At 35.4% G+C, this 16,134-nt stretch overlaps 2 protein-coding genes across 2 annotated transcripts; one reads left to right on the forward strand and one right to left on the reverse strand.

Annotated features, from left to right (window-relative positions):
- Nucleotides 1–234: 234 nt before the first annotated feature.
- LOC114293984 (Cyclophilin-like peptidyl-prolyl cis-trans isomerase family protein) lies at nucleotides 235–11,121 on the reverse strand. The gene is made up of 6 exons (XM_028238092.2): nucleotides 10,937–11,121; nucleotides 10,724–10,819; nucleotides 10,556–10,617; nucleotides 8,849–8,982; nucleotides 7,969–8,053; nucleotides 235–472 (listed from the first exon to the last, which is right to left on the reverse strand). The coding sequence occupies exons 1-6, from the start codon at nucleotides 11,006–11,008 to the stop codon at nucleotides 427–429; spliced, it is 495 nt and encodes a 164-aa protein (XP_028093893.2). The 5' UTR covers nucleotides 11,009–11,121; the 3' UTR covers nucleotides 235–426.
- Nucleotides 11,122–13,134: 2,013 nt separating this feature from the next.
- On the forward strand, nucleotides 13,135–15,316 carry LOC114293985 (casparian strip membrane protein 1). Its single transcript, XM_028238093.2, has 3 exons — nucleotides 13,135–13,550; nucleotides 14,460–14,583; nucleotides 14,860–15,316. The coding sequence occupies exons 1-3, from the start codon at nucleotides 13,255–13,257 to the stop codon at nucleotides 15,073–15,075; spliced, it is 636 nt and encodes a 211-aa protein (XP_028093894.2). The 5' UTR covers nucleotides 13,135–13,254; the 3' UTR covers nucleotides 15,076–15,316.
- Nucleotides 15,317–16,134: the final 818 nt, after the last annotated feature.

Below are 16,134 nucleotides of genomic sequence, written 5' to 3' on the forward strand. Positions count from 1 at the left end.
TGAACAAGTCAATCATCGACTTGCATATATATACAAATAGAGTAAAATTGGAAATGGCATGATGGTAACTACAATTTTATCATCATGGGGCAAAAACACAGAAGAAAGAATGAATATACCATAACCATACTGCCTTAGTAAATAAACAGCAGATAATATATATTTCCAGAATATAAAAAACAAACAGACAGACAAAAAAAAGAAAAAGAAAAAACAAAACAAAACAACACAAAATAGACTCGATAACCATAGGAATCTAACATTCATAAATGACTAAGTTCTGATGATGTCTGTATATTGTCATCCCGTGTTCAAATACAAGCAAACAGAGTTCGTCACATTTTTTATTAACAGAGGATATCAAACACCTTTAGAAAGTATGACATTTCAACAACTAAAGATTGCATTTGCAGCAGCTACATGACTTCAATCTTTGACACTTGTTCGCAGTATCTTCACATCATGGATTGGTCTGAAAAACCAGAGGTAAACACAAGGCATTATTAATATGAAAACCAAACTTTAGCATGCTAAGGAAATGAGGAAAATAAAGCCTTCTACATCGTGAAATGAAAATACAATTTCCTGTTTGGGTCCAAACCCTATACTGAATTGCATAATCACAGCATTCCACAAGGACGAGAGTAATTTACAATCCTAATTCAGCATAATCTCTGTATTTCATGAACCAATAATTCATAATTACAAGACAGCAAATATTTTTCCATCAATCCAATTTTATTCAGGTAGCTAAATTGCAACAGAGGGTTGGGTATAGATCTTTTCATGAGGTTAATCATATGGCAAATCCACAATTCACTGAGAAATAGATGAAACATATTTAGGTGGACTCATCTGGTTAAAGATCTATAATCATAAACCAGGAAGCTGTATCACCAGTTGTTTGACTGGCATAAAGCTCAGGTTTCAAATCTGTAATGAGATTCTTCTGATGCACACAAGGAGAGAGCAATTATTGTAAGTTTGCTACCAGAATCTCGCTTGGTTTACAGTCAATTAGATTTTGATCCCCTCAATCATAAAAATGCATCGCTTTCATCTCCTCCTACTCCCCTCCAGAAGGAGGCATTGTATGGTTTTCATAGTAGAGGGGGTTAGGTTTATAGATGAGGGGGGTAATGTGATATTAACAAATAGTTAATGGTGTAATTAACCCTTTATTAGATTTAGCAGTTACCTTCTTTTTATTCATATAATTTGAGTATTCTGATATCATCATGAAATAATTCAAGAATAGACTTATCTAAAATTAATCAGATTTTTCATAAGGTTTCTGTTCATGGTGGAAGTTGCAATATATGTGGAGGAAAGAAGGGAAATTTAAACAAAAGCCAAAATAACTTCTAGGTCTACATTTTAGTGTTTCAGATTTAAGATAACACAAAAGCTGGTCATCCAAACATATCGCCTAAAAAAATCAACTACTTTGGACTGATAAGAGAGGAAGGACATTGATTAATTTTTTAGTTAATTGTCCAAGAGGAACCATGTTTGTTGAGTCGGTTGATGCTTCTAACTATTCAAAGGATGGGCAAAAGCTATTTGAATTACTAGACAAGTTTGTGGAGAAAGTTGGAAAAGAGAATGTCGTGCAAGTTATCACTGATAGCGCTGCAGCTAATGTGTTGGCGGGTAAGAATATTTCCTCATTCCTTACATCAAAAATTGTTTACTCATAGTTTGTTTTGTATTTAAAATTTAAAAACTTGAAAATAATAATTCTTCATTATTGTTACATTATAGGGAGGTTTTTGAAAGCTAAGTATGAACACTTGTATTGGACACCATGTGCTACTCATTGTTTGGACTTGATGTTAGAAGACATTTTCAAGATACCTAGACTGAAAAAGACATTTGAAAGGGGTATTGCAGTACATGGCTACATTTACAATCGGCCTACGTTGCTAAACATGATGAGTCGCTATACAAATTTAAAGAATTTGATCAAGCCTGCAAGAACTAGATTTGCAACCGCTTTTTTGACTTTGTTTAGGATGCATCAACAAAAAAACAATTTGAGAAAGATGGTCACCTCCGAAGACTGGACCTCAAGCAAATGGGCAAAGGAGCCACAAGGTAAAAGAATGGCACAAACTTTGTTGATGCCTTTATTTTGGAATACTGTTGTGTTTGCCCTTAAGGTCTCGGGTCCTCTTGTCAAAGTGCTTAGATTGGTTGATACCGAGAAGAAACCTCCCATGGGATACATTTATGAGGCAATGGATAGAGCAAAAGAATGCATTGCAACTTCATTTGATCATAAAAAAGAGAAGTATAATGAAATCTTCGAAATCATTGACAAAAGATGGGATGTCCAATTGCATCGACCTTTACATGCAGCTGCGCATTTTCTTAACCCAGAATTCTTTTACCCAAAAGCGTTAAGAGGTGCAAAAAGATCATGAAGTGATGAATGAGTTTTATGAATGCATGCAAAGGTTGGTCTCGGATGTCACTGTTCAAGATTTGATCACTAATGAGATGAGTATTTATATGAAGGCTGAGAGTCTTTTTGGCAAGACTGTTGCGATTAGGCAAAGAAATACAAGAGCACCAGGTAATATATTATAAACTTATAGAGTTTATTTTTAGTAATACTTTTAGTAAAACTTAATACTTGATAACAATTATTTCTAACTAGTGGATTATCGCAGCTGATTAGTGGGCATCATATGGTTCTTATACTCCAAACTTGCAAACTTTTGCTATAAAAGTCCTTAGCCTAACATGTAGTTCATCGGGTTGTGAACGAAATTGGAATGTATTCGAACATGTGAGTATTTAACATTCTAACTAATTTTTTGTTGAATTCAAATATTTTTTATTCTCATTATGTAGAGTAAAAAATAGATGTATTATTGATTGATTAATTAATCTGTTCTATTACAAATCAGAGTAGCTCATTATATAGGAGAGGGTTTGGGTAGTAGGTGAGGAGTAGGTGAGGGTAAATTGGTGGTAGGTGTAGTAGGTGTGGTAGTAGGTGGTGGTAGGTGTAGGTAAATTCTAACAGCCCCCCGCAAACTCAAGGAGGATAGAAACTAACCAACTTGAGTTTGAAGAGAGGAACAAAACAAGAAAAATACATAAAAATAAAAAAGGATAGGAGACACTGTATGGTCGTGTCAGACCGTTGGTGAAGACACTGAAAGTTGGTGTCATAACGTTGTAGAGGACACTGTATGGGGGTGTCATAACTTTGTAGAGGACACTGTATGGTGGTGTCATAACGGTGTAGAGGACACTGGATGGCGGTGTCAGACCGATGTAGAAGACAGTTTATGGGGTCATGTCGGACCGTTGTAGCAGACACTGTGTGGTCGTGTCAGACCGATGTAGAAGACAGTTTATGGGGTCATGTCGGACCGATGTAGAAGACAGTTTACGGGGTCATGTCGGACCGTTGTAACAGACACTGTTGTGACAGTTGTTATGACAGTTTACGGAGTCTTGCTGGACCCTTGTAGAAACTAACCGGAATCAATGTCGGGACAGTTTACAGAGTCTTGTCGGACCCATAAAGGAGCTAACCGGAATCAATGTCGGGACAGTTTACAGAGTCTTGTCGGACCCATAAAGGAACTAACCGAAATTAATGTCAGGACAGTTTACAGAGTCTTGTCGGACCCTTAAAAAATGCACCCTCAAAAGGTGTGCCCAATTTTTCAAAAGGCGTGCCACCAAAAGGCGTGCCCACTTTATCAAAAAATGTGCCATGAAAAGGCGTGCCAGTTTGTCGGGCGTCAAGAGGCGCGCGATGCGCGTGGCTGCCTCGGCTATAAGACAGAGGCTGAGGCTGAGGCAAAAACACCTGTGAGAGATATTCTGAGAGAGATTTCTGAGAGAGATTCTGTATAACACTCTGTTGCCTAGAAAATGGCTTCATCGTCTTCCCGTGGGCTGCTCACCCTCTTTCCCGACCTCAACGAGTCAACGAGAGAGAGAACTGGTGCGGTGGCACTGGAACCTCAACCAAGCGCCCCGGAGTTTGCTCCGTTGAACTTTCCGATGCGGTCGGTGGAGCAAAGAATGGCAATGCAGTCGGATGTGGAAGCCAATCAGTATACTTTGAAGGCATGTGTGGAAAGCATGACGGCGGTCACAAACCTGTCGAACCGGCTGCAGAGTAGGACAAATGAGGTGCAGCATTTAAACTCCCAGCTGGCTCTGCTCCAACGCATGTATAAGGATGCGCGAGCAGAGATAAGTGTGCTTAAGGCAGAAAATAAGGAACTGAAGCGGAAGGCCACCGTGATGTTCCGATTTGGAGGGCCGCCATATGCTGCAGTGGAGGAGTATGGGGGAGTGAACGTGCTCGGTGGACAAGGAAGCACTGAGGCAACACCGTCAAGGGTCGGCCAGGACGGAGGCAAGAAAAAGAGACCTGCAGTAGAGTAGAGAAGAAAAAATCCCGCTGTGGGTGTGGTTGATTGGTTTGTGTTTTTTTTTTTTTTTTTTTTTTTTTTTTTTGGTGTAAAATTGTGATCGGGGTTGATCCCTGAGATGAATAAAATATGGGTTGTTGTGAAAATTGGTAAATTTTATTTTATTTTAGTTTATTTTATGTTTTTTTTTTTTTTTTTTTTTTTTTTTTTTTTTTTTTTTTTTATGTGTATCCATGAAAGAGAGGAATGTTAGAGAAAAGTTGATATAGTCGGGGCAAAAGGTGACATAGTGGAGGTGTAAGTAATATATTATAGAAATATATATATATAAAATAAAAAGAAGAGTGGGTAGTAAAAAAAAAATAAAAAGAAACGGAAAGAGGGAACAAAACCTACGTGATAAAGTGGAGAGAAGGGGAGAGAGGGAAACTCTGTGTCCCGCATATGAGTGAGAGAGAGTGAAAGAGAGATGAGGGGAATCTGTGGTCAATTGAAAAAAACAGCCCCCTGTTTTGTTTGGTGGTTCTTCTCTTTCAATGAGTAGTGTCCTTTTATCTGAGATTCCAGGTCCAGCCACTTGGCCTCTTTACTCTCTCTCTCTCTCACAGTATAGTTCTTCTTACCTTGAGCACTCATCAAGTGAGTGTGTGCAGTACGCTGTTTTTAGAGAGAGAAGGAAGTGAGAGAAAGGTGAAAAGAGAGTGCGAACACACATACATATGGCTATGAGGATTGTTTGGAAAGAACCAAATGGGTCTCACTCTCTGGGCTACTTCTTCTTCATTTAGCTGCTGGACAATTACAAGACTGATTGCTGGACAACGGTGATTTCGAGACCCCTCCAGTCGGTGGGTTCTCAAACCTGGGATTAGGAGGAAGAGGAGATGGGCCGACGGCAATCCCAAGCTAGAAAACGAACGGGACAGTGGTGACGGAGATGAGGGAGTCGAGGTCGTCGTTGGGGAGCTGGTATTTGAGGAGGAAGACGGACGACGTCGTTCTCGTACAAATCGCCGGCGACGTAGAGATCGCGATCTGCAGAGTAGCTGTAGCGAAGCAAGCCGGCTTGCCTCGCTGATTCGAAGCACTGAGTGAAAAGGGAGATCGTCGGTGCAATCCCAGCTTCCGAAAGCCGGTACATGGCTTCTCCGAAAGTCATCCATGGTGTAGAAAAAGAAGATAGAAAGGGAGGTTCATAGTGGCCATTCTCACTATTCTGGTCTCTGCAAATGGTTACTTACTATGGTATAGTATGGTACAGTTTGGTTGAGACCCGGCGGGCGGTCAAGGCAAGGTTGCCGCCTGCCGGAAGGCGAAGAACACCAAAATCTTTAACCTATAGCTCTGATACCAATTAAAAAATAGATGTATTATTGATTGATTAATTAATCTGTTCTATTACAAATCAGAGTAGCTCATTATATAGGAGAGGGTTTGGGTAGTAGGTGAGGGTAAATTGGTGGTAGGTGTAGTAGGTGTGGTAGTAGGTGGTGGTAGGTGTAGGTAAATTCTAACATGTAGAATTTAATATCTTTTTAATACTTGCAACTTCATAGCAAGAAAAGAAATAGATTGGAACAACAACGTCTCAATGATTTAGGGTATGTCAAATACAATAGAACATTGAGATTTAGGTATGACATGCGCAACACTCTTGATCCCATATCTTTGCAAAATATTGATGAAAGCAATGAGTGGTTGCTTGGGAGGATGGATGGAGAATCAGATGAAGATAATGAGCCTGTGTTTGATGATGATGATGGCTTGACGTGGGCCATTGTTGCTAGAGCTTCTGGAGTAGAAGAAAGCTAAGTTACACGGACTCGGGTACGGGTATCGGGTGCGGGTGCGTATCTAGGGGTCGGACACTTCAAAATTAAAAATTAAGGATACGTAGATATGTATCCAAATTTGGATACGGGTACAGGGATACGTTAAATAGTTTTTTTAAAAAAAATATATTTATTATAACGCGGACACAGGACACGACAATTTTTGAAAAATGGGGATACGGACACGATAGGAGACACGGGAAATTTTTTAATTTTTTTATAAATATTTTTATTTTAATATACATTAATTATTTTATTTATTTATTTTATTTTTTAAATAATGTGTTTCAATTAATTATTTTATTTTATTTTATTTTATTTTTTTATTAATATATATAAATATATATTATCTTATAAATATATTATATGTTATATAATAATTATTATGTAATATATAATAATAATAGTTATTATTATAGTTATCATAATAATAGTTATTATTATTTATTATTCAGTTCCTTAACTATTATTATTATTATACATAAACTACTATTATTATTATATATAGATAGATTATTATTATATATAAACTACTATTATTATTATTATTATATACAGGTATAGATAGATTATTATTATATACTATTATTATTATTATTATATACAGATAGATACGAATAGAGATATGAATCAACAGAGACGAACGACTGAGACAGACGGAGAGAAAAGCGAAGCCATCGATCGCGATTGCGAGTGTGAGGGAGGGGGAGAGAGAGAGAGAGGCTTTTCGAAGTCGTCTGGGTGTTCAGCTGTTCGATCGACTGATGCAGCTGCGATCTTCGACTGGATCGAAAGGATGGAGCTCAATCGAGGTCTTCGATCTTCGACTGGATCGACTGGTTCGACCAGGTTCTCTCTTGCTCTCACCTTTTTCATTTCTTTTGCACTGTAAAGAGCCGTGTCCGAAAAAGAATAGGCGAATCCGACACAGATCCCACACCCGCACCCGTGTCGTGTCGTGTCGACACGGGTACTTCGCCCCAAAGTGGCGAGTCCATGTAACACAGGAAGAAAGTAGCCATGCAAGTAGAGCACCAAGTTCACGCTCAAAGGCACAACCGAGGATATCTAAATCATCAACATTGACTCCACTTCAATTAATAGATGAAGAGGAAGCGGGCTCAGATGACACAGAGGAGGAAGATGTTGAGGGATACAAATCAACTGATGGAGAAGAAGATGATAGTTTGCTTGTCATTGATATTGAGGATGATGATTGACTGACACCGACCTAACCTACCATTTCTTTTGATATTGATGTTTTTAAGTGTTAAGACATATATTAATATTTGTTGGATATTTATGTTTTGGATGTTTAGTGTTTATGTTTTTATTTTATTGAATGTGGATTATTTGATCTTTGAAAATTGGAATGTTATGTAATATGCACTTTCATGGCTTTGAGAATTATTCTATATTTTGTCTTGAATCTTGATTACTTTTTATTTTTTTAAAAATTGTCTTACTACTATGAATGATTAGTCTATATTAATTTTTCTATTTTTTACGAACACTGTGCGCCTTACTTCAATAAAGCCCGCGCCTCGCCTTGCGCCTAGGCTCCAAGAGACCTTCGGCGCCTTAGTGCGCCTTGAGCCTTTAAAAACACTGACTTTACCCATGTATTCTGATTGAATGGCAAGTCAGACAGCTGTGAGCTCTTGCAGAGTGCACTAAGCATAGAGGATTAATACCTAAATGGAAAGAATATATCCTGAAAAAAGACATACCTATCATTATTGTCAGTTTGAACACTACCGAGTCGTTTGATAATTTCCATTCCTCTGCATACTCTTCCAAAAATTGTGTGTTTTCCTGGCCAAAAGATAATCATGAATTACAGCATTATCAGCTAAGAAACGAGGCTACAAGATATATGTACCTAGTGAAGATCAAATAGAAGAAATGAAAGAATAAACATGCCATTCTCACACCATGCTGAGATTTAATTCAAAACAAAACCCAGCAATGACAAACCAAGTGTTAGCCTAAATTTGACCCTGCAGACATTTTGAGGTGTTCTGTATGAAGGGTTCATTATCAAAGATATTGAATGTAAATAGCTGAGTTGAAGAAGAGAAAGAAACGGTGGTGTTCTGTATGACAGTTACAGTGGCAAGTAACGATGTGATAGCTTAAAATACAAGATCTACATGTAGAATTTCTGCTTCTGGCACACAATAAAACAAGTATAGAAACTAACCCTTGGTTGTTAATACACCAACTAGATGTTGATTGTTATAGCCAAGCATCCTCTAAAGTGCCAAACAATGAAAAGTTTCGGTATTTTAGCAGAAAACCATAGGTACTATTGTGAAATATACATATTAAGTCTAAACCCCACATACAGGGGCCAAAATAGTGATTATGTGATACTTAAACCAGATGTCCTTCTCCAGCATGAATGTCAGCAATGAGCAAAGCAAATTAAAAATAAAGGAAAAGGATCAAAGAATGTGTCTTCTTGTTAAGCATCATGAAATCATCCTTGTTGTTGACACAAAAGCCTATAGCATCCAACTAAATATGCAAAGTTCACACGTTTAGACATTATTCTAAACAGATTGACAAAATAAATCTACCAGTTACTAAGCAGAGTCACATATTTACCATCTAGTGACGGTGTAGGTGCCAAGGTAATAAAGAACTGGCTTCCATTGGTATTTGGACCAGCATTTGCCATGGATATAATGCCAGCTCCAGTATGCTTTAACTTTGTTGTTATCTCATCCTCGAACTTAGCACTGCAATAAATTAAGAGACAAGTCACCCATTAGTCAAAGTTTTGAAATCAGAAAACTTCCAGTTACTTTAAAAATACATGCAAGTAGACTATGTTTCAGTCAATCAAAGGCCTAATGATATGAAGTTACGATATATCTAATTAGCTACACATACTTCAACCTCAATGATAGGTCTTTTGTTACAATATCAACCATTTCAAGATCACTTTGCAAACAGTCACAAATTAAGAGCTGAGAAAAATCTTGTGGCTACACTGTGCTTAATATAGACCACCCAGAAAGTTGGATCAGTCATAACAGGCACTCTTAGGAGCACTCTCCTAAAACAAGGGCACTAACAAATTGCATGCAGAGCTCAAAGTCATGTAATGGGATAGGAGTTCTACACTTGGAGAACAGAAATATTAAGCTGACAGCCTATACAAAAACAGTTTGGGCAGAATCACTTTATGCTGGTCAAGATAAAGTGGCAATTTGATGTAGCATAGAAGCAGCGTTGAGACATACGATAGATACCACAGTTTATTTTTTGATTAATCAATAAAATTTTTGTTTTTGATCAACAACAAAAAAAAAAAACTTAAAAGATAGATACCACAGTTTATCAGCTCAAGCTGTAGGTTGGATTCTTTTGAGAGTATTAATCATTACAAATAAGATGTATACGAATCCACTTAGTAACCAGAAAGAAGCCATAATAAAAAAACATGATTGAATATATTAAAGTAGAATTTATTAAGGAGAAGCTCTGGTCTTGGAAAAATTGTACTCCTTTCTTCATTTTTTCTTTTTGCAAAATGCCTTTTTCATGAAGGACTTCTAACAAAAAGCTACACCAAATAAACCTAAACAGTAAATCTTAAAAACTAATGCGGTACGCCCACAGTAACAGAAGAAAATTTGGTTAAGCTATATCTTAATAGTTAGAGTACATTGCAAATGAGAACTCATTGTATGTTTACTTAAAGACCATATCCCTTCTGCACAAAGAGAATATTTGAAGACCATTTTGTTCAACACAAACCCATGTATCCAATGGAAACAGAGTCAGTGAACTTCTGGATGACCTTTTTCCGTCTCTCCCTTGGTCATTTGAATGAGATGCTCCGGGATTTTGGAACAGAATGGGTTACGCCTCACTCTCTACAAAGATACATTGGGTGAATAACAATGCACACCATAGAGTTCGAAAGGCAGAATACTAAACTGTCCTTCTTTTCTATTTTTCTTTGTACAATAGAGGCTTCGGAACGAAATAAACAAAAATGAGCAGTTTTTTTTTTTTTTTTCAAAAGATTAGCAACTAGTATCTTCTCCACCACTAGAGTCTAGACATAATGAATCATGATAAAATTTCCATAAAACTTTTTCAGGAAATCATCTAATGGTTTCAACTTATACAAGTCCAACAAAAAAAGAATCAAAATAAAAAACTTAACAACAACATTCACATATATTCCAGTATTGATAATATTTTTTATTTTTTATTTTTGGGGTGGGGGGAATAGTTATCTACTTATCTATTACAAAAATAAACAAATAAAATGAAAAAAACAAAAAAATGAGAACATACCCATATATAGATTCACCACCCCTTCCTGTACCAGTGGGATCACCACCTTGCACTATGAAATCCTACGCCAAAAACAAATACAAAAATAACCCATTACATGATACAATTTTATGGGTATATATATTCAGGTTAAAGAGAATGAAATTGAAGAGAGAGAGAGAGAGAGACCTTGATGATTCTGTGGAACTTGACATTGTCGTAGTAACCTCTGCGAGCGAGTTCAATGAAGTTTCTGCAAGTTCTGGGCGCATGGTGATAGTACATCTGCTTTCCACATACAAAATGCATAAACAGGGATAGATTATCTATATATACACACACATTCAAGCTAAAATTGAGAGAGAGAGAGAGAGAGAGAGAGAGAGAGAGAGAGAAGGAGACCTCAACGGTGAAAGAACCCATGGAGGTCTCGAGAGTGACCTCCGGTGCTTCTCCTTCTTCACTACCCCACATCTTCGAGAGAGAGAGAGAGAGAGAGAGAACTGAGAAACAAACGAGGCATAGAGGGTTTGAAAATGAGGTAGGGCTGTGAACGGGTCGGGTTCGGAAGGAGCAGTGACCCAGGCCTGAACAATGACGGGCCGGGCGGTACAAGGATGGATGAGTCTCCAAACTTCGGGTCAAACCATAATGGACTAGGTTGGGCATGTAAAATGGGGCGGTTCTGACCCACCCAAGCCTCATAGGATCACAAATTGGAAATTCTATTCCTATAATATTATCATTATAAATAAATATATCTTTAATGATATTTTTTTTGAAATAAATGATTTATAATAAGTCACATCACTATGTATAAAAATTATTACTATTATTTTTTTTGTATCGTATTACTCAATGGCAATTAAGGAATAATTACTAGTGATCCTATTAATTGAACTTATTTGTTCATAATTTTTGAATACTTTTTTAACATATTTATCTATCATTTTAATAATTATTATTTTTGGGAGATTTTTTAGATATGTTTTGTTTTTGTGGAATGGCAATTTGTGACTAGTAATGGTACTGTTAAATTTATCAAAGTGATAAATAATTGAGATATTTTGATTTTTATTTGTAATTTTTGAATTATTTATTTATTTTTAATTTGTTTGTGTTCATTAGTGTTGAAATATGATATGAGAATTGTGAATAATCGAATTGTATTTTTTTTAAAACATATTTTTACAATGATAAATTTATTATTAAATGTTGAAGTAGGATTTTACAATGATAAATTTATCTCACCATTTTTTACAGCAAATTTAGTTTCTCGAAGGCCAGTAATGGTATCCAATATTGAATCATTGATTAATTCTAAGTGGGAAATTTATAATTTAGGAAGAATGACTATTAAAATAGATTTGAAAAAAAGAAAAGAAAAGCCTATGATAGAATTAAATGAGAGTTTATAGCAAGAACCTTGCATTATCTTAAATTTTTTGGAAATTAGATGAAATTCATAATGGAATGTATGTCGACTAATAACCTAATTTCGTGTTGATGATTTGAACGGTTGATCATCTAATGAGAATAGTTGTAACCATATTTTAGAATAAGATTATTTGAAAAGCAATTGTCAAAATTTTAGTTAAAATGTTTTGTTCTTCACAACATGCCTAGAAACAAAGTCGTTGCCTTATGCCTCACATGTGACAAGGACCTTATCTTGATGTTACTCTTAATCATTCTAAAGTTTTCATGAATACACTTGTTAAAATCACTTACAAGATCCGAAAAAAAAAGAGAAGGCTTATTGTCAGAAAATCTAATATGTTGTGTGAGTTGAATTTGTAATATAGACTATCCCTCCCAATTTCTACATGATAATTTTAAAAAAATTACTAAAATTTTAATGTAAGGCGTATGATAGCCTGCAACAAGTTAGGCTTTAAACACTAATTCCAACCATAACCCAAAAAAAATCTTACCATTTAGTCCTCCCTTGTCACATCCCAAACCCTTTAATAATCAGGTGGGGTGGTCTATTAGGTCGATTGGACTCTCACTATTTTGTCTCTAAGGTTAAGAAAAGAAAAAGAAAAAGAAAAACTAATTCATACACCATTACTTGGAGAAATGTCTTCACAGTATTTAAAAGGTTGAACTCTAATAAAAACAAAGAGCACTTATTGTTTTACTTAATTAATTTTTGGGGAAATAATGTGGTTTCCAGAAAGAAACAATTAATGGTGCAAGGAAGGTGAAAAAAGCTTCTCTAATACAAAGTGGATTAGGGGAGGAGAAGGTAGTTGTTTAGTTGACTGATTAGGGGTATAAGTTGTTAATTATATTTTAAATGAATCATAATCAAGTGAGAGGAGTGGATGATCAAGTGGTTATGAATAACTCATATACTTTAACTATTTTATATTATTTTGATACACCAACCCATATCTGTCTACCCAATCACACTTCTCTGCCTTGTGATGGGTATTGTATAAAAAAAATTAAAACTATTCAACCAAATGGAAAAGTTGTGAACAACTCTTCTTGCTCCATCAACTGAAACAACACACTTCCACAATATATTCTATGAAATATATTAATACAAAGTCCTTTGAACTCTTTTGAGTCTCCCTATATAAGGTTTCACATCTAGCCCTTTTCATCACAAGCTTCAACTCTTTCTCTCCCTCTCAAATCTAGTCATTTCATCACAAGCTTGTATTGTACCAAATCTAGCCTCCTTTTCTCTTTCAGTACCAAAAATACTAATGGCTGATGCTACTACGATCGATGTAGCGCATGCAGAAGAGACAAGGAGAGAGGCTAAAGGTAAAGCTCCTCTTTTGGCAACTCCAGTGGTTGTTGCAGCAACCACCAAGGCTATGGAGCATGAGAAAGGAGGGTATAAGAGAGGGATTGCGATATTTGACTTCGTTTTGAGGCTAGGTGCTCTTGCGGCCGCTCTAGCTGCAACTGCCACAATGGGAACTACTGATCAGACTCTTCCTTTCTTCACTCAGTTCTTCCAGTTCCAAGCCAGCTACGATGATATGCCCGCATTTCAGTACGTAAAATTTGATTATATATATTCTATTATGTAAAGTATACAAACCTAATAAATTTTATCACGACTTTCTTATTTTTAAATTGCCTGCTAAGAGCATCTCCAATGGTAGTAGGCATTTTACCTATCTAAATATTACTATAAAGTATATATTTTATTTTGCCTATCAACTGTTTTATGTTTTTACTCCAACCATACTCTTTATTTTAGCTATTTATCTAAATACTATTAATTTTATAGAATGCCACATCAACAACAAAGATGGAGGGAAATGATCTTAATGATTGAATACATTTTGCCTAGCGTTGAAGGCTAGCTACATGTAGCTAGTGAATATGAGTTGAGCCAAAATGCCTAATCATATGCCTAGTGCATTGGAATTGAAAAAAGTGAATCACACTAGGCATTTTAACTAACAAATATTATATGCCTAGTGCATTGGAGATGCTCTAACTGCCTCACTTTTTATTTTAAATTTTTATAACTTTAAAAAAAAAACAAAATTCATCTACATTTTTTAGTTGTCAGCTAGTAAAAAAATCAACAATTAATTAGTTTTTATAGTACATCCATCACGTATACAGACATTCAAATATCTATATATATATTCTACTGAATTAATTGTAAACCACTTAAGATCAAGTTGAGTGGTTTGATTCTCACAAAGGGAAGAAGAAAACTTTCTTACGACAAATTTTTATTTTTTTATTTTTGCTTGTTATAAAATACCAAAATCTAGGCTTTCAATGATAGCATCCTGTGTGATATCCTTTTCATTTCCAATTTTCTGTTACTCATTTTTTTTTTTTTTTTTTAGGGTGTTTTCCAAAATAAAATAATGACAAATTTGAAAATACTTATTTGTGTACAAAAATAATTTCAAAATTTCATAACATGGTATCGGTGCAGATTTTTCGTGATTGGAATGGCAATAGCAAGTGGCTACCTGGTCCTCTCCCTTCCTTTCTCTATAGTCGGCATCGTTCGGCCACATGCAGTAGCACCAAGGTTGCTCCTTATCGTCTTAGACACTGTAAGCTCCTCCTCCATTCTCAACCATGCAAAATATTATTCTTAAGCTTCTTTTATATTCAATTTTCTATATCAAAATGATATGAATGTGACATTTCTGTAAGGAAAATTCTAAATTTACAAAAATTTTGTACATAATGATGTGACATAACATTCTTGTAATTAGATGACTCATATAGTGATGGGTTTTTAATTTTCAATGATGCCAAAGCCAGAGTCTTTCATTTGTCTCATTTTTATCTTTGGATTGAAAATATATATTGCCTGTTTGTTGAAGGTGATGCTTGCTTTGACCACTGCATGTGCAAGCTCGGCGGCTGCGATAGTCTACTTGGCTCACAGTGGGAATCAGAGTGCGAATTGGTTAGCTATATGTCAGCAGTTCACTGATTTCTGCCAGCAAACCAGTGGAGCCGTGGTGGCATCGTTCATTGCAGTGCTCATCTTCTTGTTCTTAGTTGTCTTGTCTGCCATCGCTCTTCGAAAACATTAAGAACAAGATGGAAAACTCTGTTTGATTTGGTTGTATTGTCTTCAAATTTATCATTTGTGTTTCTTCAGTGTTTTATTATTATTGTCAATGTGAGGGGAAAAAAAATGAAAGTGAAATGGAAAATGTTGTATTTGACCTTGTGATATGCAAGAACATGCAATGGAAAGTATGGCATTAATTGGATATGGAAAAAGTTAGGAATTATGAAATTTTTTTCATAATGAAAGATTTATGATCATTGGATTATCTTGATTAGTGTGTGGTGCTTTATTCTAAGTGTAATCCAAGGGTCACAAAACTTTTATGATTATTTTCATAAAAAAATTTTCATGATATCTACCATTGTTGATTTGATATTATTGAGAAAAAAATTAAGGAATGACGTTAATAAAAAAAAACCTAGTCGTTCATGCCTTATGGGCATAAATTCATACTTTCATTTGATAATTTTATGTAGAACAATAGTAGCATAGAAGCGTTTACATACCTAACAAGTTATTCAAAATTTCACTCAAAGTAAAAACATGTAAACAAGATTTATCTTTAGAAAAATGCTTGGGAGCACTAATTAGTGCTCCCACTAATTAGGTGACAGTGGGTCCTGCTATTAATGATGTGATGTTTTGATTTTGGAGTTGTATTTTTTTTTTTTTTACTTTTTTAATGCATTAGTGCTATTAGTGATGATATTTTTAGTGGGATGAATCATTGTTGTTATCTTTACAATGCACTAACTTCAAATCCACTCTATCCATCTTCATTATTGTGAGAGTTATCCCTTCACATCGAAAAAATAAATTTTTTTTTTTTTTTTCCTTTGATCATTTAGGTCATGTTTGTTTGGCTCCATAGGTGGAGGATTGGACTACCAATCCTGTAAGCCTTACATAACCCATGTTTGGTTGACAAAAATAGGAGGGGACTAGTAGTCCAATGGGACTATAAATACCCTCATATAGGGAGATTAACTTGTGTAGATTTTGGATGAGATTAGAAAAATAGTGAGAGAATTGAGTCTATTTTATATTAAAAAATTATTTTTTTAATTTTATTTTTTTT

The sequence above is a fragment of the Camellia sinensis genome, chromosome 3, assembly GCF_055761805.1.
Source record: "Camellia sinensis isolate YWXY chromosome 3, ASM5576180v1, whole genome shotgun sequence".
NCBI lineage: Eukaryota > Viridiplantae > Streptophyta > Magnoliopsida > Ericales > Theaceae > Camellia > Camellia sinensis.

What these genes read in the sequence shown, in the direction of transcription:
- LOC114293984 (XM_028238092.2), bottom strand. Translation starts at nt 11,008, where the DNA reads ATGTGGGGTAGTGAAGAAGGAGAAGCACCGGAGGTCACTCTCGAGACC. An exon ending in AGTTCCACAGAATCATCAAG is followed by an intron (nt 10,618 to 10,723) that starts GTCTCTCTCTCT and finishes TTTTTGGCGTAG; the next exon opens with GATTTCATAGTGCAAGGTGG. An exon ending in GGTGGTGAATCTATATATGG is followed by an intron (nt 8,983 to 10,555) that starts GTATGTTCTCAT and finishes AATTTATTGCAG; the next exon opens with TGCTAAGTTCGAGGATGAGA.
- LOC114293985 (XM_028238093.2), top strand. Translation starts at nt 13,255, where the DNA reads ATGGCTGATGCTACTACGATCGATGTAGCGCATGCAGAAGAGACAAGG. An exon ending in GATGATATGCCCGCATTTCA is followed by an intron (nt 13,551 to 14,459) that starts GTACGTAAAATT and finishes GTATCGGTGCAG; the next exon opens with ATTTTTCGTGATTGGAATGG. An exon ending in TCCTTATCGTCTTAGACACT is followed by an intron (nt 14,584 to 14,859) that starts GTAAGCTCCTCC and finishes TGTTTGTTGAAG; the next exon opens with GTGATGCTTGCTTTGACCAC.